Source organism: Oncorhynchus masou, chromosome 6 (assembly GCF_036934945.1).
Source record: "Oncorhynchus masou masou isolate Uvic2021 chromosome 6, UVic_Omas_1.1, whole genome shotgun sequence".
NCBI lineage: Eukaryota > Metazoa > Chordata > Actinopteri > Salmoniformes > Salmonidae > Oncorhynchus > Oncorhynchus masou.
In genome coordinates this window covers 21,913,521-21,940,904 of record NC_088217.1, presented here as the reverse complement: position 1 = coordinate 21,940,904, position 27,384 = coordinate 21,913,521, and the positions used below count along the sequence as shown (strand labels likewise).

The window sequence follows — 27,384 nt, the reverse complement described above, 5'->3', positions numbered from 1 at the left end:
AAACCCAGCCTAAAACCCCAAACAGCAAGCAATGCAGGTGTAGATGCACGGTAGTTAGGAAAAACTCCCTAGAAAGGCCATAACCTCTCCATGGGGCATTCTGTTCACAACATTGACATCAGCAAACTATCTGCTCAGTACGCTTGAAACCGGGATTCATCTGTGAAGAGCACCCTTCTCCAGCGTGCCAGTGGCCATCGAAGGGGATGCTGAACTGCAGTCAGGTCAAGACCCTGGTGAGGACAACAAGCACCCAAAAAGTCCTGAATGGGGTTACACGTGGTTTACTGTTGTGAGGCCAGTTGGACGTACTGCAAAATTCTCTAAAACAACATTGGAGGTAGCTTATGGTAGAGAAATTAACAATACATTTTCTGTCAACAGCTCTGGTGGACATTCCTGCAGTCACCATGCCAATTGCACACTCCCTCAAAACTTGAGACATCTGTGGCATTGTGTCCTTTTATTGTCCCCAGTACAAGGTGCACCTGTGTAATGATCATGCTGTTTAATCAGCGTCTTGATATGCCACACCTGTAAGGTGGATGGCTCTCGGCAAAGGGGATATGCTCACCAAATGGGATGTAAACAAACTTGTACACAGAACCTGAGAGAAATCAGATTTTTGTGCATACTGTATGGAACATTTCTGGGATCTTTTATTTCAGCTCATGAAACATGTGACCAACACTTTACATGGTGCATTTAAATTTTTGTTCATATTTCATATGTAAACTTATGTACATAATTAATTTGTATTGAGTAGCCTAAGCTTTAGCCACATCAATGTTTACAGCCGTAGGTGGTAATATCTCTCTTGGAGCTGATTCGTCGTCAGTATTGTGAAATAATTCTAATGTCAAGGTAATATTTGAATGGAGGAAGCTGATCCGAGAGCAGTGCTATCTTTGGATCCTATCTGTATCGACACATGCTCCAACCATGGACTTAGCAACCATTCTCTCAGCGAAGTGTAAATCCGTTGTAAGAAAGATGCATCATTAAAACACTTGTAAGCCTAAATTCCATCACTATTGGGAAACTGGGCCCAGGCCTGTTCAGTATTAGGCAAAAAAACTCCTGTTTTTAGGCAGAGGAATAAGACAAAGCTGGTCCTTCACTGTCAACCAATAACACATCACTGTCTGTTACTGTAGCGGCAGGGTAGCATGGCAGGTGCATTGTGGAACAAATTACACCCTTCACTTTATTTTAGAGACAAGACCGTTTTTTACTTTGAGGGCTTCAAGCCAATTCACTCATTGTACATTATGTCAGGTACAAACATTCACCTTAAAATAACAAATAGCAACCTTAAACTGGCAATAAGTCAATGGCGTGGTGTTTTAATTAATGATGGGACTAGGAGGTTGCATCTCAATATTCTGAAGGGGCTTCGTCTACTCATCTCCTTTCCTTCATCTGCACTGATATGAAAAGGCAGCATGTGTGAAAGCGATATGGTGGATGGATGCTTTTTTTTCACCAGTCTAGTTCTGTCATGTCTGTGCGGATGAAGGAAAGGATTCAAAGAAGAGGAAACCACGGTAGACTACTGGGAAGCACCCTACAACTGCATGACACTACATTAAAGGCTGAGCTGAAAACTCAAAATCCAACAGGGAGAAACTGTAGAGGAGCCAATGGCTTGATTCATATTTAGAGTGAATTATCAGACAAAACCTGCTGAAAACAACAAAAAGCAAGTTGGTTATTGTGTGCTTTACATCATTTCTGTGCTCCATGAGGTATGTTTAGAACATGATTTTAGTATTGAATCTTTTTTCATGGTTTCATGTTCAAAACATAAAAACAAAGAAAACCTAACACTAAAATAGTTAATACATATGTCCTTATGAATATTTAACATTGTTATATGAGATGGCACATAGCATTCATTAACATTCATGGACATGTGTTTGTTAGTAACATACATGTCAGACAGAAAAGCTGGTGAATGTCAATGCATGCTAATGTCAGGTGACATAAAAATAGCCAATTAGCTGCAGTTGCCATCTTCAAATATTGTTAAATAACATTAGGAATAGCTAGCTAAATTATCGGAGAAACTCTTTCAAGGTTGCAATTGTTACACTTTACTTGACCCCTCCATCAAACCTCTCCAAATCCATCAGTTGCCATAAGTAAACATGACTGTTGGACAGGGTCATGTAGGCCTCTAAAGGAAGGTTCAAGTAAACGGTTGCAATTATAGTTTAAACTGATATTGATAAGAATATGTACAACTCAAATCAGGGTCTAAAACTACCCCAAATAACACGATATCAATCGTATATTACATTGTTTCAATTCCAAACACAAAACAGACTGCCTGTGATATGAGAAAATATGTTCAAATAGAGCAGCATCAAGGTGAATAATATGTTTGTTTGGATAAGATGACCATCAAATTGTTTTACTTATTGTCAAGGATATCGAACATGTATAAAACATTATTGAGTTCTGTTGCATCAGTATGGAACAATTCTCTGTGATGTCTTGTAAACTTGTGAGCTGACCTCTGTATTAAATGTATACATCCTTCCTATTGAAGAGGAATGCATTTCCTTTCAGTTCGGTAACATGCAAAAGAAATTAGAAATAATTGTGTTCGATAAAATATCAAATCATCGGTCAGAGCTTGTCACCTAATCCAGTAAAAAGACAAAATGGCCACCATGTTGCTATGGGAACAGCTGTGAAGATGCAGGTTAGTAGGCAGAATGAGTGAGTGAGTGTGTGTGTGTGTGAGTAGTTTGCACTTTGAACAACACATGATTCATTTAAGCAAGCGAAAATAGATGACCTCCTTGACCAGAACCTCATCAAAATCAGATCCACACTGTACAAGTATAGTACATATATATATATTTTTAAAGAGACAAATCTATAACAGTCAACGAAAACAAGAGTTGCTCGGTGGGTGACTGTCAAGAGTCCACTTTGTTCAGTCTGAAGTACATGGTGTAAAAAAATGCATATAGGTAGAAAACAACAATTTAAACCGTGCAAATCATAATTTTTCACACACTCTTTACAAGAATGGAATCAGGTAGAGAGAGGAAGAAGGGCTGTTTTTAAAGAGTAAAATATAGGGATCTCAGATGGGTAAGAAGAAAGGAGAGCTGAGGATGAGAGGACAGCCCCTTCTCCTAGTCTCTATCTATTCCATGTTCACAGATCCGAGAAGATTAGATATGTATACATTTGATTTGTATAAGCATTGTGACGCTGGGTCCATATTGACATATTTCTCACACCTATCCAATCCTGTCAGATCTGTTAACACCCAAAGAAAGGTGTACGAGATAAAGGAAGGGGCTAGAAATGGAACCAGGGTGATAAGAGAAGGGAAGAGAAGAGGAGGCAAGAAGGAGGGGTACGGTTGATCTTAGGGTAGAGGAAGGGGAGAGGGGTCGTCCAGTGAGTTGAGCCCTCATGTTGTTGTCTTCCTGGTTCTGGAATGCTGGATCAGCCACTGTAGTGTGATGTCTGCCAGAGGATATAAAGTCCATTTGTTTCAAATACTCCAAAGAAACAAAAAGTCCTTATCAGGTAATTAGGTGGTTTTGAATCAACCATTTGTTTTCTCACCAATGTTGTCTTTTTCCTTGCAGGAGATAGAGTAACAGCAGATCTCTCTGTCCTGGATGGCTGACAGGTTCCTAGGTTGGGCAGAGGGGATAGTGTTAAAGAGAAGAAAACTTCACAAACATAGTAAGCTTCATTTACAAAAGGAAACGTCACAGCTCCCATACTCACATCCTCTCAATCAGCTCCTTCTCATCCAAGGCACCTGGAACATCTCTTTTGTTCCCTAAAACCAGTACCTGAGAGAGTCCAAGGGAAACCCCATGAGTGTTGTCTTTGCCAATGCACCTGCCTTTAGGCTTTTCTCCTGCAAACCCATTCCATTTCAACTTTACATTCCACAGGCTTTAACACACTAACTGGAGCCGATCATTACTGTTGAAAGCCAATATCTGCTAGAGTGGAGAAATAAAAGGCATTTTGTGAGAATTGTTGTGAGTGGGGGAGTAGCTAGCTAGCCAGACAAACTGTTATTCATCTTCTCCCTCTCATTTAAAAATGGTTGACAGCCACACTCCACTTCTTTAAATAAACATGTCTTCACACTGGTCAGCTGTAGCATCTGTAGTTATGATGACAGTGTGTTAATGCTACTCCTGCCATCCATTCCCTGTCTTTTAGGCCCCTATCATCATCTCAATGAGAGCAGTGATGTGTTAAGAGATGTAAGGAGGAAACCTTCTCTCCCCTAACGTTACTCTGAGGATCATCCTGCACTGCACTGCCCACGCCTGCTAATGGTCTTCCCCCCAGTCAATACACGTCTGGACCCAGACAGACACACACTCCCCTCCCTCTGTCTGTCTGTCCGTCCCTTCCTCCCTCCCTCCCTCCCTCAATCCCTCCATCATCTCTCCTGCAATGCTACAGCACTAGCCTTGGAGATGCTAGTAAAACTAGAAGCATCTGCAATGCTCAAGCACAGCCCACTGTTTCGCTCTCCCTCCATTCCTCTCTCCCGTCTCTCTTAAACCTCTCTTTCGCTCCCCACCTTACATCTCACTTACCATCAAACTTTCCCTCCCTTCTCTTTCTGTCTGTCTGTCTCTTCCTCCCTCTCCATCTATCCCTCCCTTTGGTTCGATAAATCAGGCCCACATCACTCAGACACACATTCATTATTCATGTCTGGGCTACAGAGAGAGGGGGGTGTTGTTAGGTACGTGACAGATGCCACTATGAGTCTGCTCAGGGTGAGCTTCTGATGCCCAATACCTTCATAATACCTTCACTCATATCGACCACTTCCATACTCACTGGGATCCCCTGTAGCTGGGGTTTGTCTAGGAGGTTGTGTAGTTCATTCTTCGATGCCTCAATCTTCTCTGGGTCTGCAGCATCTACCATGTAGCTGAGAGAGAGAGCGAGAGAGGCACATGGTGAACAATATGTTTGGAACATCGAATCGCAACAAAATTACAGTATCGGATCACAATACATATAGAATCGTGAGAATTGCAATACATATCTTATCGGCACCTAAGTATCGTGATAATATTGTGTCGTCCCTGGCAATCCCCAACCCTAGTTTGTGTACTTACACAATGACACTGACACCTCGGCAGTATCTTTCCCACATGCTCCGGAACCGAGGCTGACCCCCAATATCCCACAGCTGGAGAACAACAGAACACACACAAACACCACTTCAGTCTCAAAAGGTAGTCGTACAAACACAAACAATCAGTAATACTATCAGCATTAGTACCAAGGGTAAGTGCAGCTCATTATCAAGTCTGATGCTCTGACCTTAATGGTGACGTTGCCCTTGGTGATCTTCCTCATGTTGAAGCCCACTGTAGGAATCATGTCCTCACTGAACTGTCCTGACTGGAGGGAGGGAGGGAAGGGGGGGGCGTAGATAGACTGTTCAGCAGAGTAACAAACACATTAATCATAACAATGAGTCACTAATTATGTGGAAGTCTGACACATGACCACAAGTCACCTGATCCCAACAACCAGCAGCAGCTTCACCACACTCACCAGACTACAGCATAAGACACATGCAGAGGTGTGTAAAGACACAGACATAGGGTTCCTGTACTGTACACACTCAAGCCTTAATATAGGTACATGTGTGGATATCTACATTGTGTGTCACTCTGAAAGCAAGGTGGTAGCACATTTCATGAAGCAGGATCAATGAGTTATCTAGCTACCTTTGATATATACACTGTAATAGTCCTAACTTGCTAGACTATAATAAAGAGAAGCTAACATTGTCAAATGAGGTAGTAATACCAATAACATATTCAGGAGGTTTTTCTTTAAACAGAAGAGAGAGAGAGAGAGAGTAGTTTCAGAGTAAGCTGACAAAAACTCACTGAAATAGCCTACAGGTTCCACGCCTAAACAATGTGTCAAATTCCTGGTTGATGTCTCATGCTAGGTGTCACTGTGTCTGCTTAGATCACAGTGTTGTTGGGGCTTTCAAAGGATGACTTTTGGTGCAGGGTGAAATTGTCCCTAGACACTGGTCTTGGGTCAGTTTAGCATTTTCCCCAATCCCTACTAATGTTTAAGGTTAGAATTGGGGGAGCAGAAGCTGAACCTAGATCTGTATCTAGGGGAAACTTCTCCCTGGAGCTGACATTTCTGACTAGTCATTAATCTGCAGAGCGCTGACACTAGAGGTCAGTTTAGACAGCAGTTCTAACAGTAACCTTTTAGGAAAACAATGTATTTAGTTTATCTGATGAGGAAAATATGGAAATGTTCAAATATATGCAGTGGTAATGTCCGTTTAATCTCCAATTATAAATGAGTTAAATTAAACAATATAAACCTTCCTGTAAGACTCCATTTGAGGCACTTGTAGGTTAACTCAAGAAGAAAGCCTTCGTCTTGTACTGTCAAAATCCTGCTACTCTGTGATGAACAATCTTTTCAAGTTGAGAGCATCACGTGCAGCCATTTCCTCTGCTTCCTATTAAATTAACAACTCAAAAACGCCTCCTTTGCTGTTGTCCTTGGGCTAAAATTACAAAACAGGTTATTCCACACCATCACCTGATGCACTTCATTTTCTAAGTCAGTTCTCTTGAGGCAAGGTTAAAGCAGTATACTAAACACAAGTAGGACACTGCTTCCCTATACAGCACAAGGCCATATCTCTACTTGACATAAATATGACACTTTCTCAATATAGGGCCTGCTCCTAGCTCAATTTCCTTCCTCCCGAGCCGATGTGTTGCCCTGATCACGTTGTCCTGATCGTATATATTTATATATTTCTTAATTCCATTATTTGACTTTTAGATGTGTGTATTGTTGTGAACTGTTAGATACTAGTGCACTGTTGGAGCTAGAAACACAAGCGTTTCACTACATCCGCAATAACATCTGCTAAATATGTCTATGTGACCAATAACATGTGATTTGTGGAGGTGTTTCAGACGAGGCCAAAGCCCTGGTGGATCAATGTAACCAGAAACTAGATTTCAGCCAGACACACTGACACTTTCATACCACAGAACTGTAAAGCCAAGAGGGGGTTCATAAGGTAAATCCATTTCAATTCAATCACTTTTTGACAGCATCCCGTTAGATTTAAATGTTACCTCATGGAAGAAGAGGTCAGGAAGTTACTTTTGGGACCTGAATGCCGAAACATTCAGGCGAATGGCTCAAAGTTGGCCCCATTGGCAATACCCCACCATACCATGAGACATCCATGTCTTCATTACTGGAAAACATACATTGAGTTTGATATCATTTAAAAGCTTACAAACAGGGTTGTGAAACTACTTTAGAATGTATTAATTTTTTTGTAAAAGAATATATATAATAATTCCATTTGACCTTTAACATCAATTTGCATATGTTGTAGTTTAGACCGTACTTCATCTGAGGTTTGTGTTGTGCCACAACCTGCTCTTTCATACAGGGTTGGTGTCACTTTAGTCATAGAAATATGATTCATAGAATGGACCTATCCCCTCAGATCACTGCAATTTAGCTGGTACACCATTGAAATGTAAATGTACATTTTAATTTGTAATTACTACCACAGAAGATGGTGGCCAATCCATCCAACGTCGAATGTCAACTTAAATGATCATCTCTATTCTATTATTTATATGATTTCAATAGGTTTCCTATGGAGGACTGACAATATAATTTAAAACAGATATTCCCATTCAAGTCAACATTCTCTTTTATGTGTGGACCTCCAATCATCTTTGTGGTACGATTTGAAAATGTTTACATTTCTATTTGATTCCCATTTTAATACATTTATCAGCCGTGACACATGTCACCCGCCCTGTATTTAATAGCATGTTGTGTCTTAACTGATGGTGGGGACAACACAACCTCAGATGATGTAAAACAGAGTATAAGCTACAAAGTCACTTTCTGAGCACTTCTACAATGAGCAAATATAGAAGGTTTTGTTCAAATCAAAAAGGGTGCTGTCAAAAAGTGATTGAATTTAAATTGATTTAGTCCATACACTTGTGTGCATCTGAAGTGTGTGTAGCCTGTTTGCGTATTTCAAATAATAAATACCCTGATGATCAATTGGGATCAACGGACGCAATGTGATAACAATTAGATCTGTTGTGTATTTCCTAATGCTAAAATATTGTGCTAAAAGTTCACATGGAATCAATCAAAACTGTGGTTTTGACCTAAATCCCTATTTTGATGTAAACTTCCATAACAGTCCAAATTGAATGGAAAGATTTTTTTAAATACAGAAATTACTTATTGTTTTTTTACCATTTCTTCAAAAAGGGCAAACATTCCTGGATATACAGTGGGACAAAAAAGTATTGAGTCAGCCACCAATTGTGCAAGTTCTCCCACTTAAAAAGATGAGAGAGGCCTGTAATTTTCATCACAGGTACACTTCAACTATGACAGACAAAATCAGGAAAAAAAATCCAGAAAAGCACATTTTAATGAATTTATTTGCAAATGATGGTGGAAAATAAGTATTTGGTCAATAACAAAAGTTTCTCAATACTTTGTTATATACCCTTTGTTGGCAATGACAGGGGTCAAATGTTTTCTGTAAGTCTTCACAAGGTTTTCACACACTGTTGCTGTTATTTTGGCCCATTCCTCCATGCAGATCTCCTCTAGAGCAGTGATGTTTTGGGGCTGTTGCTGGGCAACACGGATTTTCAACTCCCTCCAAAGATTTTCTATGGGGTTGAGATCTGGAGACTGCCTAGGCCACTCCAGGACCTTGAAATGCTTCTTACAAAGCCACTCCTTCGTTGCCCGGGCAGTGTGTTTGGGATCATTGTCATGCTGAAAGACCCAGCCACGTTTCATCTTCCAATGCCCTTGCTGATGGAAGGAGGTTTTCACTCAAAATCACATGATACATGGCCCCATTCATTCTTTCCTTTACACGGATCAGTCGTCCTGGTCCCTTTGCACAAAAACAGCCCCAAAGCATGATGTTTCCACCCCCATGCTTCACAGTAGGTATGGTGTTCTTTGGATGCAACTCAGCATTCTTTGTCCTCCAAACACAACGAGTTGAGTTTTTACCAAAAAGTTATATTTTGGTTTCATCTGAGCATATGACATTCTCCCAATCTTCTTCTGGATCATCCAAATGCTCTCTAGCAAACTTCAGACGGGCCTGGACATGTACTGGCTTAAGCAGGGGGACATCCTGGCACTGCAGGATTTGGGTCCCTGGCAGCGTAGTGTGTTACTGATGGTAGGCTTTGTTACTTTGGCCCCAGCTCCCTGCAGGTCATTCACTAGGTCCCCCGTGTGGTTCTGGGATTTTTGCTCATCGTTCTTGTGATCATTTTGACCCCACGGGGTGAGATCTTGCGTGGAGCCCAAGATTGAGGGAGATTATCAGTGGTCTTGTATGTCTTCCATTTCCTAATAATTGCTCCCACAGTTGATTTCTTCAAACCAAGCTGCTTACCTATTGCAGATTCAGTCTTCCCAGCCTGGTGCAGGTCTACAATTTTGTTTCTGGTGTCCTTTGACAGCTCTTTGGTCTTGGCCATAGTGGAGTTTGGAGTGTGACTGTTTGAGGTTGTGGACAGGTATCTTTTATACTGATAACAAGTTCAAACAGGTGCCATTAATACAGGTAACGAGTGGAGGACAGAGGAGCCTCTTAAAGAAGAAGTTACAGGTCTGTGAGAGCCAGAAATCTTGCTTGTTTGTAGGTGACCAAATACTTATTTTCCACCATAATTTGCAAATAAATTCATTAAAAAATCCTACAGTGATTTTCTGGATTTTTTTTCTCATTTTGTCTATCATAGTTGAAGTGTCCCTATGATGAAAATTACAGGCCTCTCTCATCTTTTTAAGTGGGAGAACTTGCACAATTGGTGGCTGACTAAATAGTTTTTTGCCCCACTGTATAAAGTCCTATGTAGAAGGTCAACGGGATTAGCCTACAGCCAACCTATTGATTAGATTATAGAGCGACCTCATTATCTTGGGAGGAAATAAGTGAGGCCTTTGTATCACCTTTATAACCACTGAACAACATCTGACCTTAATATCCGCAGAGTATCCAAGAGCATCCCAGAGTATCCCTCTGATCCTCAGGAAAACACTGTCAAGTAGGGCCATTGTCCTCACAACATGGTATCAACATCCCATGAAACTCATTGTTAAGTAAGATGTCATTGTCTGGATATGATGATATAATAAGGGTCCAGAGTTTCCTGACCATGTGACCTGAGTCTAACTAGGAAACGGTGCCTATAGTTTTCCCTGGTCAGGTCACAAGCTCCGGAAAACTCAGGCACCAAGCTATAATATATTGCATTTATATAGCTGAGATCACTGGACCCCAGTCTGACATGCTTTACTTGGGGGTATGTCACCTCATCTACCCCATCTGAATTAACCATAAACACATAGCCTATAGCCTAGCCAACATATCTGTACTTGGATTTCTGTGCATGAGTGGAAGCTTGCCTCAATGCTTTCACAACAACCTGGAAATAGAAATGTAATGTCTAGAATTGATATGGTCCCCTCTCTATTAAGTGGTACCGAACACAATTTCTACTCTATACATCACATCTCAATCTGAACATGTCATCCCAAAATGTTTACGCATTTAAAGATACACATTCTCACTAAGTGGTCATACTGCAGCCACCTACTACCTCTGCCTACTGCCCATATGGTCAGCCTCTGGGCCTTCAGTTGTGTAATAAAAGCAGACTTAAAGGACACTTAACTGCCCCTCAATGGGACTGTTATGAGACGGATGAGACCACAAAAGGCCCAGATGGGAGGATCTGACAAACAAGGACGAGTATCTAAGTCACCGTCTTCCCAAATCCCTGTCTAGCACTCAGTGGGGAGCCAAGACCAGAGCCAACAGCATTCTCATTCCTCTAACAAGACAGCACAACCCCACTCACTGCCACCTGTGGCAGCTAAACAGATACACCATAAGGATCAGTAACTTGGGTATTGGACGGTCTGTGAAACCAGACGGATATGGCCCCCAGACAGTAAGTTTGAAAGCCATGAACTAAACAGTGGGCCTGGGGGTGGTGATGGGGCTGGGTAATGAGATGAGGCTGGGTAATGGGATGAGGCTAGATAATGGGATGAGGCTGGGGATGGGCTGGAACTGGGGCTGTGGATGGAGCAGGGGCTGGGTAATGGATGAGGATGAGGATGGGGATTGGGCTCAGGTGATGCTGGAACAAGTGCAGGGTCTGCGGTTGGGCTGGGAGCAAGGGCAGAGTCTGAGGCATGGTCTGGGGATGTGGCTGGGCGATTGGGCTCAGCTGGAGCAGGTGGATGCAAGAATGGCACCGGAGGAGATGGCTGCCGGTTTACGGGCTCCTAAGGCAATTGTGCTATTGTGTGCGTTTTTGCGTGTTATTTGTAATTTATTTTGTACATAATGTTTCTGCCACCATCTCTTATGACCGAAAAGAGCTTCTGGATATCAGGACAGCGACTACTCACCTCGTAGTGGACAATGATTTTTTCTTTAACGAGTCAGATGAGAAGGATTTACTTAAGACACCCGACAAGGCCCAAATCCCTCTCATTCGAAAGAGATATTGGGGATGTAGGTCAGGGTGCCTTGTAAGGATCCAACAGCAAGTGGTAATCTGCCTCTACCATCAGTCCTATGAGCCAACGTACAATCATTGGATAACAAAATAGACAAGCTAAGATCACATATATCCTACCAACGGGACATTAAGAACTGTAATATCTTATGTTTCACCGAGTCGTGGCTAAACAACAACATGCATAACATACAGCTGGCAGGGTTTACGCTGCATCGGAAAGATAGAACAGCTGCCTCCGGTAAGACAAGGGGTGGCGGTCTGTGTAAATTTGTAAACAACAGCTGGTGCATAAAATCTTATATTAAGGAAGTATCAAGGATTTTCTCACCTGAGGTAGAGTATCTCATGATAAGCTGTAGACCACAATCTTTACCAAGAATTTTCATCTATATTTTTCATAGCTGTCTATTTACAACCACAACCCGATGCTGGCACTAAGAGCGCACTCAATGAGCTGTATACCGCCATAAGCAAACAGGAAACCGTTCATCTAGAGGCGCCGCTCCTAGTGGCCAGGGACTTTAATGCAGGGAAACTTAAATCAGTTTTACCTCATTTCTACCAGCATGTTAAATGTGCAACCTGAGGAGAACAAAAACAACTCTAGAACACCTTTACTCCGCACACAGAGACACGTACAAAGCTCTCCCTCGCCCTCCATTTGGCAAATCTGACCATAGTTTTATCCTCCTGATTCCTGCTTACAAGCAAAAACTAAAGTAAGAAGGACCAGTGACTGTAAATAAAGAAGTGGTCAGATGACGCAGATGCTAAGCTACAGGACTGTTTTGCTAGCACAGACTGGAACATGTTCCGGGATTCTTCCGAAGGCATTAGGGATTACACCACATCAGTCACTGGCTTCATCAATAAGTGCATTGATGACGTCGTCCCCATACTGACCGCACATACATACATACCCCAACCAGAAGCCATTGATTACAGGCAACATCCACACTGAGCTAAAGGGTAAAGCTGCTGCTTTCAAGGAGCGGAACTCTAACCCGGACACTTATAAGAAACCCACTATTTTTATTTAACCTTTATTTAAGTTTAAAGGTAGCCTTTAAGGCTAAAGGGCCTTTAAAGCAGGGTAGCCTAGTGGTTAGAGTGTTGGACTAGTAACCGGAAGGTTGCAAGTTCAAACCCCCGAGCTAACAAGGTACAAATCTGTCGTTCTGCCCCTGAACAGGCAGTTAACCCACTGTTCCGAGGCCGTCATTGAAAATAAGAATTTGTTCTTAACTGACTTGCCTAGTTAAATAAAGGTAAAATAAAATAAAATTATGCCCTTCGATGAACCATCAAACAGGAAAAAAAGTGTCAACAAAGGACTAAGATTGAATCGTACTACACCGGCTCCGACGCTCGTTGGATGTGGCAGGGCTTGCAAACTTTTATAGACCACAAAGGGAAGCACAGTCGCGAGCTACCCAGTGACACGAGCCTACCAGACAAGCTAAAATACTTCTATGCTTGCTTCGAGGCAAACGACACTGAAGCATGCATGAGAGCTTCAGCTGTTCCAGACGGCTGTGTGATCACCCTCCATAGCTGATGTGAGTAAGATCTTTAAACAGGACAACATTCACAAGGCCGCAGGGCCAGATGAATTACAGCATGTGCTGACCAACTGGTAAGTGTCTTCACTGACATTTTCAACCTGTCCCTGTCTGAGTCTGTAATGCCAACATGTTTCAAGCAGACCACCATAGTCCCTGTGTCCAAGAACACTAAGGCAACCTGCCTAAATGACTACCAACCCGTAGTACTAACGTCTGTAGCCATGAAGTGCATGAACTGTAGCCATGGCTCACAACAACACCATTATGCCAGAAACCCTAGACCCACTCCAATTTGCATTCTGCCCCAACAGATCCACAGATGATGCCATCTCTATTGCACTCCACACTGCCCTTTCCCACCTGGACAAAAGGAACACCTATGTGAGAATGCTATTCATTGACTAAAGCTCAGCGTTCAACACCATAGTTCCCAAAGCTCATCACTAAGCTAAGGATATTGGGACTAAACATCTCCCTCTGCAACTGGATCCTGGACTTCCTGACAGGCCACCCCCAGGTGGTGAGGGTAGGTAGGCCTGATCACCGACAATGATAAGACAGCCAAGGAGGTCAGAGACCTGGCCGTGTGGTGCCAGGATAACAACCTCTACCTCAATGTGATAAAGACAAAGGAGATGATTGTGGACAACAGGAAAAGGAGGACCGAGCACACCCTCATTCTCATCGACATGGCTGTTGTGGAGCAGGCTGAGAGCTTCAAGTTCCTTGGTGTGCACATCACCAAACTATCATGGTCCAAACACACCAAGACAGTTGTGAAGAGGGCATGAAAAAGCTTATTCCCCTTCAGGAGACTGAAAAGATTTGACATGGGTCCTCAGGTCCTCAAATTTCTACAGCTGCACTAATGAGAGCATCCTGACTGGTTGCATCAGTGCCTGGCATGGCAACTGCTCAGCCTCCGACCTCAAGGCACTACAGAGGGCAGGGCGTACGGTCCAGTACATCACTGGAGCCAAACTTCCTGCCATCCAGGACCTCTATACCAGGCAGTGTCAGAGGAAGGCCCTAAAGATTGTCAAAAGACTCCAGACACCCTAGTCATAGACTGTTCTCTCTGCTACCGTACGGCAAACAATACCGGAGCGCCAAGTCTAGGTCCAAAAGGCTTCATAACAGCTTCTACCCCCAAGCCATAAGACTCCTGAACAGCTGATCAAATGGCTACCCAGACTATTTGCATTGTCCCCCTCCACACACGGTTTTACACCGCTGCTACTCTCTGTTTATTATCTATGCATAGTCACTTTAACTCTACCTACATGTACATATTACATCAATTACCTCAAATAAACGGTGCCCCCCCAGCACATTGACTCTGTACCGGTACCCCCTATGTATAGCCTCGCTACTGTTATTTTACTGCTGCTCTTTAATTTATTTTTTTTACTTATATATTTTTTACTTAACACTTATTTTTCTTAAAACTGCATTGTTGGTTAAGGGCTTGTAAGTAAGTATTTCACTGTAAGGCCTACACCGGTTGTATTCGGTGCATGTGACAAATGTCCAGGTTGAATTTATGTGCTCTGACTGTAAGGTGTGAATTTATAAACAGATGACCTTCTTTTGCACCGCGTGGTTTTCTGCGTGTTCTTAGAGGGAATACTCACCAGCACCGGTAGAAGGGTGAACACACACACACACACACACACACACACACGTCTACAGTATTAACACAAATTCTAACAATAAAGATAGGGTAATCATTTCCTCTTCATTCAACATACCATTCATAAACCTGTAGAATTGACAAACCATTATACATCCATCAACCTACTACCACACTGCAGATGATATCACTACAATCCAACAAATCCTCATCAGGCCAACAGGAGTCAAATGAGGACCCACACTGAATGGAGCAGGTGGAAGGGCTGTTGTTGTCATAAAGTAGTAACAAATGAGGGCTCTGGGTGATACAATGAATAGTCAAAGAGGAAGCATGTATTTGAGGCTAATGTATGTAGCAGCCCAACTGTCATCAAGCCTACGGCTGGTGTCAGAGATAAAATATTGTGCGGCCAAGTGTAGCCTGCAGTGTGGAACACTAGGTTGTGTAACTCTGGTGTACAATGAAATAACAGTGCCCCATTTCAAGGTTGTAATGCTTGTATTTCACGACAGCATAAACTAGGACGTCACTTGTGATGTCGTCATCACTACTAGCGAACACATCATATGATGAAATAACCAGCCAGTCTCCATCCCTCAATAAATCAAATAGGCCAATTAATATAGCCTACCATCCGCCCTATTCGCAATTAAATACGGCCATTATTCACTCCACACACATATAGCATATTTGTTTCTGCCTAGGTCGAAAAGGTCCTGATTACAAATAATACTGCGACACTGTAGCAATTAAAGGGTGGAGCGGCGTTTCCATCACGGGACCGCTACTTTGTACCACGGTCTATTCCCGTCGTAAATCGGTGCACACTAATGACTGTAGTTATATGAAGGCGCATACAGACACAGAGCGAGTAAACAGCGAAATTACCGCTATCACGTTCACGAAGGTTGTCTTTCCCGAATACTGCAGACCGACCAGTGTCAATTCCATCTCTTCCTTCCAAAATAACTGTTTGAACCAGTCCAACAGCTTGTTAAAGAGGGCTATCATCTTGAGAGAGCGGCTCGGAGCTGGTAGCAAAATATCAGCTGACTGGCTGTCTTCACCGCCGCGGCGCTCAAAGGTCTTTAATTTTCGGTCTTTAAAAATCGCAATATAAACGGCGGTGTTTTGACTTTACGCCTTTAATGAATGACAATCGCTTTGAAGCCTCGTATTTTCCTGAGGTCGGTATTGCTTCGCTTCACTTCTTTCCTTCCTCATTGGGTGGGGTTTTAGATCCACTCACAGCTGATCCGCGAAACAATGCGCTGAGGGGCGCTTTGGTGAAAGGAGGTTCAACGGGTCCAGCTAAATTGCGATCCACTCACGAAAATGCGCCCTCTGCCGATTGATAAAATAGCTGCATATTACAAAAAAATATTACATTTTGTGACAAAGCAGATTCATCAACACATTTCTCATATACATGTAAAATATATATATATATATACTGCCAATACAAAAATGACAAGTTTATTAATATAGACTATATAATTCATATTTTACCAATAGTTTTTTTTTTAAATATCAATCTTGAGTTTTACTACACGAATCTGCTGTTGACAGTCTCAAGGTGAATCTGTCCAACAGGGAAGTCAAGTGACATCGGTAAATTCTGGTTTCCACTAGTTACCACAGCCACAAAGTCAAATTGTCTATAGGCCTATCATAAAAGTTTATGAAAACAAACATTTAGGTTGGGGTTAGGCATAAGATTTGCAGTGTGATTAAAGTTAGGTTTAAAATATGATTTTAAGAAGATAAATTGTAGAAATTGGCGGAGGTGGTTATGACTTTAAGGCTGTGGTAACTAGTGACGACCGCAAATTCTCAAACAGCAAGCAAGTGGGAAAGGTTGCTTGGTCGACAAGAAGCTAAATATGAACGAGACAATAGATCTGTAAAAAAATAAAAAAAGAACAACATTTTTTTTTTAAACGGTGAGTTCAAGATCACTGTTTGAAATATGACGTTTTCTTGATCTTATGAAATCTAGCTAGCTATACCTGTTAAAAGTAGAAAGCTAAGTTAGGGTCCTAGCCAATTAGCTAGCTAACGTTAGCATTGTTTATTTGTTTACCCCACTGCTGTCGCTGGCACACTCACTGTATGATAAAGGTAAAACGACAACGTTAGAATGACATAAATATATACAATGGTTAGATTGACATCGAGTTGAACTTAGTAACGTTAGATGCGTTCTGTACATTGTGGATTTCTAAGGAAAGATTTATCTGCCTGTTTAGCTTCTGTCCAACTTTCTTTTTTAACCTCTCAATTGTTTGTTGATATTGTTCACACATGCAAATTACTACTTATTGCATACAGTTGACATGGGCCTCTGAATGCATGTGTTGACATTGACACGGTGTCAGTTTTGACCACAGTCCAATGCCATGTTCAGCCAAATAATCAGGATTGATTGTGTATCTTCTGTCTGGGGCTTTGGAAGTGCTGTCTTACCAACCTCTTCAACTTCAAACAGGGAAGACAATATGAGTGACGCAGCTGCAACCGGAAGGCTAGAGGCACTGTCCTCCTAAATTAACTGTTGACTGAAATCAGTTGGACCACATTGTTTGCCATGGGCACCACACTGAGTGAGCCTTGCATCTACGACAAGCTGTCTGAGAGCATCGATATTCTCCGCCAGTCGGGGTATCGCTATGGCATGTCAGAGAGGGAGATCGAGAAGTTTATCAAACAAGTCTTGGAGACCAACGAGCCTCGAAGAGACCCACCACAATTCCCCATCCTTCGAGCCACCATCAAGGTAAGATGCGCACACACACACTCATGTAAGATCATACACAGGGACTGTCTAAAAGGCACTTGCCCATCGGGGAAAGTCAGGAGTATTTTTGGGTTGCCCAAAGATTGATCGCTCGCAGAAAAATCTTAAGTGGCTATTTGCACCTACATGGGAGTAACCAGAAAGAACAGACTACTAGAATTCTTTGCATTTTGTTTGTTATCAGTAAAACAATCACCTACCCAATGGGGAAACCACAGAGCAGGCTCATCTTGCATGATTGCTCAGGTCACTTGCCCTGGTCAATAAGGCAACCCTTAATATCAATCCCTGCATTGATGAACCATCCTCTCACTAGTTCCTCTTTTTCCATACTGTAGTTTGTGGTAGCAGTAGGCTTTCTGGTGGTGGTGGTACTGGCCTTCACCTACCCCCAGACTCGGCCCCAGCTAGGTGTGACGTACACGGGGGGACATAACTGGTCATCCCCCCTCAGTCACATCAGACTGCTGGCTCTGCCCATTGCCAAGAAATACAACCTGCAAGGTACAGTAAGTCTAAAACACTATTTTAGACACTATCCATAGTTGTTCACTGTAGACAATGGGTCTTTGTTCCTAGCCAGTGTGTGTAACAGCAGCTTCTCTCTCTCTCCTGTAGGTTTCCATGAGTGGTGGAGTGCAGGGGCTCTGCGACAGGGCCTGGTCAACTGTTCTGGCTGTGCTGAGGTGTCCTCTGTGCTGGAGGTCCCTGAGACACTCAGAGAGTCTACAGCCATGCGCAGAGGTCCACAGCCTGTGCTGCTCAAGGTACGACCACCACTAACAATAAAGAAAGACTGAAAAACAACAATTTCCCTGAAAGTGAGGGTCAAGTCTGCTCATTGTTTACGGATCCACCACAGAATGATCTTTATTGAGCTAGTTCATTTAGCTAACATCAGCAGTTAGTCTTGTCTACTGCTGTGCCTGACATATGTCCTCTGTCTTTATGTAGGGTGGGGAATCTCTGTGTCTGCAGAGGCAGCAGCTGGAGGAGCTCTACTCAGCCCACTCCAGCTCCATGAGTATACTACTGGAAGAAGATAACCTACTGTCACATGATGAGGGTTTTCCACAGGGCCCCGCAAACTTTACCCTGCTCTGGTACATTTACATTACATTTGACATTTTAGACATTTATCAGGGTGGGAAATTAACACCCGCCAAATGCAAGTCGATTTTGGCATTGGCGGGTAAAAATATCACCAGCCACATTGGCGGCTGGTCACACAGCATTTGGGAACATTTTTAAAAATATTTATTTTAATTTAATTTTAAACCGATGCCCAAATGTAGAATTGGTCAAATTGACCTGAAAGGCTACTAAAGTGTGGCTTTGTCCTCATGTTTCTTGGCTAGTTGTTCAATATTATTTTGCGTTTGCTGCAACTGTCTGACACAGAGATTCTCAATCTCATCCCTGACAGACACTGAGTGCTGCCACCACAGTAATGGCCTGCCCTTAAAGGGGCAGCTGAAAAATTGTCACCTAAATCACTCAAATATTTGGGGGTACATTGTGCTTGATTGAGCATGGAACACTGCAAAAACCTTTTTATTCGTAAATGTTTAGTCATGTCTTATCATTAAGACACTCACGTAATTTAATTGTGCTCCTGAATTTATTTGTGTGCTCATAAATAAACATATGTACCCTGAAGTAATAATAATTAACAAGTCGTATCACTCAGAATTTTGTGGCAGGGAAGGCACTTGATGTTCAGTTACTTTTGTAATTGTTACTTTTTACTATTGTATCTAAATGATTTATTTGACATACATTGGTTAAAAGACAGGTCACAAAAATGAAATTGAATTCAGCAATATACCACATTACAAAGCATACTCATCTGTCATTTGTGATTTTTGGTGTGATTATGACGAAAAAACACTTAGGCTGGTAAGAAAATAAGAGTGGCTGGTAGATTTGTTTTGATCTGCATGCCGCAGTGGCCGTTGGAACAAAAAGTACAATTTCCACCCTGGGTCTTATCTAGAGCTACTTAGGGCAGCAATTAAGGTTTAAGTGCCTTGCTCAAGGGCACATCGATTTTTCACCTAGTTGGCTCTGGGATTCGAATCAGAGACCTTTCCGGGATACAGGCCCAACGCTCTTAACCGCTAGGCTACCTGGTGTGCGTGTGTGTGCGTGCATATGTAGATTAACACAGACACACAACTACACACACATGCAGTGCATTTGGAAAGTATTCAGATCCCTTCCCTTTTCCACATTTTGTTCCATTAGATTTATTATAAAATTGAATAAATTATTATTTATTTTTTTCCTTAGCAATCTACACACAATACCCCATAATGACAAAGTGAAAACAATGTTTGCAAATGTTAAACAGATACCTTATTTCCATAATGATTCAGACCCTTTGCTATGAGATTTGAAAGTTGAAAGTTTCCATTGAACATCCTTGCTGTTTCTACAACTTCATTGGAGTCCACTTGTGCTAAATTCAATTGATTAGACATGAATTGGAAAGGCACACACCTGTTTATATTAGGTTACACAGTTGACAGTGTATGTCAGAGCAAAAACCAAGCCATGAGTTTGAAGGAATTGGCCGTAGAGCTCTGAGACAGGATCTGGGGAAGAGTACCAAAAAAATGTCTGCAGCATTGAAGGTCCCCAAGAACACAGTGGCCTCCATCATTCTGAAATGGATGAAGTTTGGAACCACCAAGACTCTTCCTAGAGCCCCCGCCCGTCCAAACTGAGCAATTTCAGGAGAAGGGCCTTGGTCAGTTCCTCTGTGAAGATGGGAGAACCTTCCAGTAACCCAACCATCTCTGCAGCACTCCGCCAATCAGTCCTTTATGGTAGAGTGTCCAGATGGAAGCCACTCTTCAGTAAAAGGCACATGACAGCCCCCTTGGAGTTTGCCAGGCACCTAAAGGACTCTGAACATGAAAAACAATATTCTCTGGTCTGATGAAACCAAGATTAAACTCTTTGGCCTGAATGCCAAGTGTCATGTCTGGAGGAACCCAGGCACCATCCCTACGATGAAGCATGGGGGTGGCAGCATCATGCTGTGGGGATGTTTTTCAGCGACAGGGACTGGACGCCTTGTCAGGATTGAGGGAAAGATGAACGACGCAAAGTACAGAGAGATCCTTGATGAAAACCTACTCCGGACATCCTACTGGGGCAACAGTTCACCTTCTAACAGGACAGCAACCCTAAACACACAGCCAATACAATGCAGGAGTGGCTTCGGGCAATTCTGAATGACCTTGAGTGGCCCAGCCAGAGCCCGGGCTTGAACCCGATCGAACACCTCTGAAAAGACCTGACAATAGCTGTGCAGCAACCTGACAGAGCTAGAGAGGATCTGCAGAGAAGACTGGGAGAAACTCCCCAAATACAGTTGTGGTGTCATACCCAAGAAGACTCAAGGCTGTAATCACTGCTAAAGGTGCTTCAATAAAGTACCTACTAATGGGTCAGACTACTTATGTAAATGTGATATATATATATTTTTTTAAATTAACATGTATTAACAAAAATCTCAAACCTGTTGGCTTTGTTGTTATGGGGTATTGTGTGTAGATTGAGAGGAATATGTATTTTTTTAGAATAAGGCTGTAACGTAACAATGTGGGGGGGAAATCAAGGGGTCTGAATACTATTTCTGACTGCACTGTAATGAGCATGACTTGGTCACTTTAAAAACAGGTCTCCAAGGAAAGAAAACAAGGACGCATTTCTGTTATTCTCATCTGACTAAATCACCTCTCCTCCGCCCTCCACTCTTAGGAGGTTTGCATCTGGTGCCAGAGAGAAGGTGTTGAGGTGGCTGTTCCCCAAAGCTGAGCTATGTCCTCTACTGGACAGCGCTGGAACAACACTGCAGCGTTGCCTGGTCACACATAGTGCCAACTCTCAGAGCAGAGTGAGTCTGGCCTCTAACACAGCCCAAATATACAAACATGCACATTTGTTGTTATGGTGTTTGGTGTGATTCAGCAGCATGTTGGTACAGTGGTATTGTGTGTGTGTGTGTTTTAGGGGGTGCGTGTGCTGGGCTGGCTGGTGGTAGGAGAAGGGCTACCCACGGTTCGAGTGGTCCCTGTCCACCGCTGTCAAAAACACTGTAGCTCCTTCAACCTCTGGCTGGGACCGGGAGATATGGGTGAGAACACAAACGTACTTACACGTATACTGGTTTAATTTTTTAGTTCATTATTTGAATATGGTGTGTTTGTGCTAGAGGTTGACCGATTTTAATCGGAATGGCCAATTTAATTAGGGCCGATTTCCAAGTTTTCATAACAATCGGCATTTTTGGACACCGACTATGGCCGTTTACATTGCACTCCACGAGGAGACTGCGTGGCAGGCTGACTACCTGTTCTGAGAGTGCAGCAAGGAGCCACAGTAAGGTGCTAGCTCGCATTAAACTTACCTTATTAAAAACAATCAATCTTAACATTCACTAGTTAACTACACATGGTTGATGATAATACTAGTTTATCTAGCTTGTCCTGCATTGCATATAATCAATACGGTGCCTGTTAATTTATCATTGAATCACAGCCTACTTATTTAACAAAAGTGCATTTGTGAAAAAAAGCACAATCAAATCAAATGTATTTATATAGCCCTTCGTACATCAGCTGATATCTCAAAGTGCTGTACAGAAACCCAGCCTAAAACCCCAAACAGCAAGCAATGCAGGTGTAGAAGCACGGTGGCTAGGAAAAACTCCTTAGAAAGGCCAAAACCTAGGAAGAAACCTAGAGCGGAACCAGGCTATGTGGGGTGGCCAGTCCTCTTCTGACTGTGCCGGGTGGAGATTATAACAGAACATGGCCAAGATGTTCAAATGTTCATAAATGACCAGCATGGTCCAATAATAATAAGGCAGAACAGTTGAAACTGGAGCAGCAGCGCGGCCAGGTGGACTGGGGACAGCAAGGAGTCATCATGTCAGGTAGTCCTGAGGCATGGTCCTAGGGCTCAGGTCCTGAGAAAGAGAGAGAGAATTGGAGAGAGCACACTTAAATTCACACATGACACCGAATAGGACAGGAGAAGTACTCCAGATATAACAAACTGACCCTAGCCCCCCCGACACAAACTACTGCATCATAAATACTGGAGGCTGAGACAGGAGGGGTCAGGAGACACTGTGGCCCCATCCGAGGACACCCCCGGACAGGGCCAAACAGGAAGGATATAATCCGACCCACTTTGCCCTCACACCACTAGAGGGATATCTTCAACCACCAATTTACCATCCTGAGACAAGGCTGAGTATAGCCCACAAAGATCTCCGCCATGGCACAACCCAAGGGGGGGGGGGGGGCGGCAACCCAGACAGGATGATCACATCCGTGACTCAACCCACTCAGGTGACGCACCCCTCCCAGGGACGGTATGAGCGAGCCCCAGTAAGCCACTGACTCAGCCCCTGTAATAGGGTTAGAGGCAGAGAATCCCAGTGGAAAGAGGGGAACCGGCCAGGCAGAGACAGCAAGGGCAGTTCGTTGCTCCAGAGCCTTTCCGTTCACCTTCCCACTCCTGGGCCAGACTACACTCAATCATATTACCCACTGAAGTGATGAGACTTCAGTAAAGACTTAAAGTTTGAGACCGAGTTTGCGTCTCTGACATGGGTAGGCAGACCGTTCCATAAAAATGGAGCTCTATAGGAGAAAGCCCTGCCTCCAGCTGTTTGTTTAGAAATTCTAGGGACAAATAGGAGGCCTGCGTCTTGTGACCGTAGCGTACGTGTAGGTATGTACGGCAGGACCAAATCAGAGAGATAGGTAGGAGCAAGCCCATGTAATGCTTTGTAGGTTAGCAGTAAAACCTTGAAATCAGCCCTTGCTTTGACAGGAAGCCAGTGTAGGGAGGCTAGCACTGGAGTAATATGATCAAATTTTTTGGTTCTAGTCAGGATTCTAGCAGCCGTATTGAGCACTAACTGAAGTTTATTTAGTGCTTTATCCGGGTAGCTGGAAAGTAGAGCATTGCAGTAGTCTAATTAGTAACCTAGAAGTGACAAAAGCATGGATTCATTTTTCTGCATCTTTTTTGGACAGCAAGTTTCTGATTTTTGCAATGTTAGGTAGATGGAAAAAAGCTGTCCTTGAAATGGTCTTGATATGTTCTTCAAAAGAGAGATCAGGTTCCAGAGTAACGCCGAGGTCCTTCACAGTTTTATTTGAGACGACTGTACAACCATTAAGATTAATTGTCAGATTCAACAGAAGATCTCTTTGTTTCTTGGGACCTAGAACAAGCATCTCTGTTTTGTCCGAGTTTAAAAGTAGAAAGTTTGCAGCCATCCACTTTCTTATGTCTGAAACACATGCTTCTAGCGAGGGCAATTTTGGGGCTTCACCATGTTTCATTGAAATGTACAGCTGTGTGTCATCCGCATAGCAGTGAAAGTTAACATTATGTTTTCGAATGACATCCCCAAGAGGTAAAATATATAGTGAAAACAATAGTGGTCCTAAAACGGAACCTTGAGGAACACCGAAATTTACAGTTGATTTGTCAGAGGACAAACCATTCACAGAGACAAACTGATATCTTTCCAACAGATAAGATCTAAACCAGGCCAGAACTTGTCCGTGTAGACCAATTTGGGTTTCCAATCTCTCCAAAAGAATGTGGTGATCAATGGTATCAAAAGCAACACTAAGGTCTAGGAGCACGAGGACAGATGCAGAGCCTCGGTCTGATGCCATTAAAAGGTAATTTACCACCTTCACAAGTGCAGTCTCAGTGCTATGATGGGGTCTAAAACCAGACTGAAGCATTTCGTATACATTGTTTGTCTTCAGGAAGGCAGTGAGTTGCTGCGCAACAGCCTTTTCTAAAATTTTGAGAGGAATGGAAGATTCGATATAGGCCGATAGTTTTTTATATTTTCTGGGTCAAGGTTTGGCTTTTTCAAGAGAGGCTTTATTACTGCCTCTTTTAGTGAGTTTGGTACACATCCGTGGATAGAGAGCCGTTTATTATGTTCAATATAGGAGGGCCAAGCACAGGGCCAAGCACAATCGTTGTACGAATGTACCTAATCATAAACATCAATGCCTTTCTTAAAATCAATACACAAGTATATATTTTTTAAGAAATTCATGTTAGCAGGCAATATTTGTAAGTCGCTCTGGATAAGAGCGTCTGCTAAATGACTTAAATGTAAATGTAAATGTAATATTATCTAGGGAAATTGTGTCACTTCTCTTGCGTTCATTGCACACAGAGTCAGGTGATATGCAACAGTTTGGGCCGCCTGGCTCGTTGCGAACTAATTTGCCAGAATTTTACATAATTATGACATAACATTGAAGGTTATGCAATGTAACAGCAATATTTAGGCTTATGGATGCCACCCGTTAGATAAAATACAGAACGGTTCTGTATTTCACTGAAAGAATAACCGTTTTGTTTTCGAAATGATAGTGTCCGGTTTTGACCATATTAATGACCTAAGGCTAATTTCTGTGTGTTATTATATTATAATTAAGTCTATGATTTGATAGAGCAGTCTGACTGAATGGTGGTAGGCAGCAGCAGGCTCATAAGCATTCATTCAAACACTTTCCTGCGTTTGCCAGCAGCTCTTTGCAATGCTTCAAGCATTGAGCTGTTTATGACCTCAAGCCTATCAACTCCCGAGATTAGGCTGGCAATACTAAAGTACCTATTAGAACATCCAATAGTCAAAGGTATATGAAATACAAATGGTATAGACAGAGAGTCCTATAATAACTACAACCTGAAACTTCTTACCTGGGAATATTGAAGACTCATGTTAAAAGGAACCACCACCTTTCATATGTTCTGAGCAAGGAACTTAAACATTAGCTTTTTTACATGGCACGTGTTGCACTTTTACTTTCATCTCCAACACTTTGTTTTTACATCATTTAAACCAAATTGAACATGTTTCATTATTTATTTGAGACTAAATTGGTTTTATTGATGTATTATATTAAGTTAAAATAAGTGTTCATTGGTCATTCAGTATTGTTGTAATTGTCATTATTGTAGATGTATATACCAATTAAATCGGCCATTTTTTAAAATGTATCGGCTTTTTTTGGTCCTCCAATAATCAGTATCAGCATCAAAAAATCATAATCGGTCGACTTCTAGTTTGTGCTAGGCTGTAACAAAATCCTTTTTTTTGTCCTTTTTTTAATAGACCTATACAAGTTTGCATTTAGTTTGACCTTTGTGCTTTGACCCTGCCAGTATATGCTGACCCGCGCTACTGGCAGATGGAGCTGTTCCCCGGCCGAGACCAGAACATTGTTTGTGACGGTTCCACTTTCTAAGGGAGGAGAGGAAAAGCTGAACGAGACAGAATGGGAGTAAATGGGAGGAGGAGGGAGGGTTTGGACTTGCCATCCAGAACTCTTAAACCCTCACTCCAGTCCAGACTTCTTACCGGCTGAGAATATATCACTTCCTGTGATTGGACCTTTTAACTGTCCCTTGTAGGCTTGTCCCACCCTCCTCTCTAGGTCTGGAAAAGTATACTTTCCACAGGCACAAAAGAGACTGAAGAGTTTCCCCTAATACCAAACTCATCCCTAGCCCCTACTGTTCTCTTGCCTAATACTACACGCATCCCTAGCCCCTACTGTTCTCTTGCCTAATACCAAACTCATCCCTAGCCCCTACTGTTCTCTTGCCTAATACTACACGCATCCCTAGCCCCTACTGTTCTCTTGCCTGATACAAACGCATCCCTAGCCCCTACTGTTCTCTTGCCTGATACTACACGCATCCCTAGCCCCTACTGTTCTCTTGCCTGATACTACACGCATCCCTAGCCCCTACTGTTCTCTTGCCTAATACTACACGCATCCCTAGCCCCTACTGTTCTCTTGCCTGATACCAAACCAATCCCTAAACCTCACCCCTCTCTGGCCTAATACCAAACTCATCCCTAGCCCCTACTGTTCTCTTGCCTAATACCAAACTCATCCCTAGCCCCTACTGTTCTCTTGCCTGATACTACACGCATCCCTAGCCCCTACTGTTCTCTTGCCTAATACTACACGCATCCCTAGCCCCTACTGTTCTCTTGCCTAATACTACACGCATCCCTAGCCCCTACTGTTCTCTTGCCTGATACCAAACCAATCCCTAAGCCCCTACTGTTCTCTGGCCTAATACCAAACTCATCTCTAGCCCCTACTGTTCTCTTGCCTGATACCAAACCAATCCCTAAACCTCACCCCTCTCTGGCCTAATATCAAACTCATCTCTAGCCCCTACTGTTCTCTTGCCTGATACCAAACCAATCCCTAAACCTCACCCCTCTCTGGCCTAATATCAAACTCATCCCTAGCCCCTACTGTTCTCTTGCCTGATACCAAACCAATCCCTAAACCTCACCCCTCTCTTGACCATATTAATGACCTAAGGCTAATTTCTGTTGTTATTATATTATAATTAAGTCTATGATTTGATAGAGCAGTCTGACTGAATGGTGGTAGGCCCACTGTTCTCATAAGCATTCATTCAAACACTTTCCTAGCCCCAGCAGTTCTTTGCCAATGCTTCAAGCATTGAGCTGTTTATGCCCCTATCTGTTCTCGAGATTGCCTGGCAATACTAAAGCATCCTATTAGAACATCCAATAGTCAAAGTTCTCTGAAATACAAATGGTATACCAAAGTCCTATAATAACTACAACCTGAAACTTCTCTACCTGGGAATATTGAAACTCATCTCTAGAACCACCACCTTTCATATGTTCTG

The 27,384-nt window shown here is 42.7% G+C and overlaps 2 protein-coding genes across 2 annotated transcripts; one reads left to right on the top strand and one right to left on the bottom strand.

The window, feature by feature from the left end:
- Nucleotides 1–1,179: 1,179 nt before the first annotated feature.
- Nucleotides 1,180–16,142, bottom strand: LOC135541609 (ADP-ribosylation factor-like protein 8A). The gene is made up of 7 exons (XM_064967919.1): nt 15,726–16,142; nt 5,341–5,421; nt 5,133–5,206; nt 4,849–4,942; nt 3,763–3,830; nt 3,595–3,665; nt 1,180–3,492 (listed from the first exon to the last, which is right to left on the bottom strand). The coding sequence occupies exons 1-7, from the start codon at nt 15,846–15,848 to the stop codon at nt 3,437–3,439; spliced, it is 567 nt and encodes a 188-aa protein (XP_064823991.1). The 5' UTR covers nt 15,849–16,142; the 3' UTR covers nt 1,180–3,436.
- A 327-nt stretch (nt 16,143–16,469) lies between these two features.
- LOC135541608 (bombesin receptor-activated protein C6orf89 homolog) lies at nt 16,470–26,788 on the top strand. The gene is made up of 8 exons (XM_064967918.1): nt 16,470–16,780; nt 17,326–17,613; nt 17,973–18,138; nt 18,253–18,401; nt 18,589–18,737; nt 21,406–21,541; nt 21,658–21,781; nt 25,867–26,788. Exons 2-8 carry the CDS (start codon nt 17,425–17,427, stop codon nt 25,947–25,949), a joined length of 996 nt encoding a protein of 331 aa, XP_064823990.1. The 5' UTR covers nt 16,470–16,780; nt 17,326–17,424; the 3' UTR covers nt 25,950–26,788.
- Nucleotides 26,789–27,384: the final 596 nt, after the last annotated feature.

Coding starts and splice junctions, on each gene's coding strand:
- LOC135541609 (XM_064967919.1), bottom strand. CDS start 15,848: ATGATAGCCCTCTTTAACAAGCTGTTGGACTGGTTCAAACAGTTATTT. Junction 5,422..15,725: donor CCTTCGTGAACGTGATAGCG/GTAATTTCGCTG, acceptor CCCTCCCTCCAG/TCAGGACAGTTCAGTGAGGA. Junction 3,831..4,848: donor CCCAGCTACAGGGGATCCCA/GTGAGTATGGAA, acceptor GGACTCTCTCAG/GTACTGGTTTTAGGGAACAA.
- LOC135541608 (XM_064967918.1), top strand. CDS start 17,425: ATGGGCACCACACTGAGTGAGCCTTGCATCTACGACAAGCTGTCTGAG. Junction 18,139..18,252: donor CAAGAAATACAACCTGCAAG/GTACAGTAAGTC, acceptor TCTCTCCTGTAG/GTTTCCATGAGTGGTGGAGT. Junction 21,782..25,866: donor GCTGGGACCGGGAGATATGG/GTGAGAACACAA, acceptor TGACCCTGCCAG/TATATGCTGACCCGCGCTAC.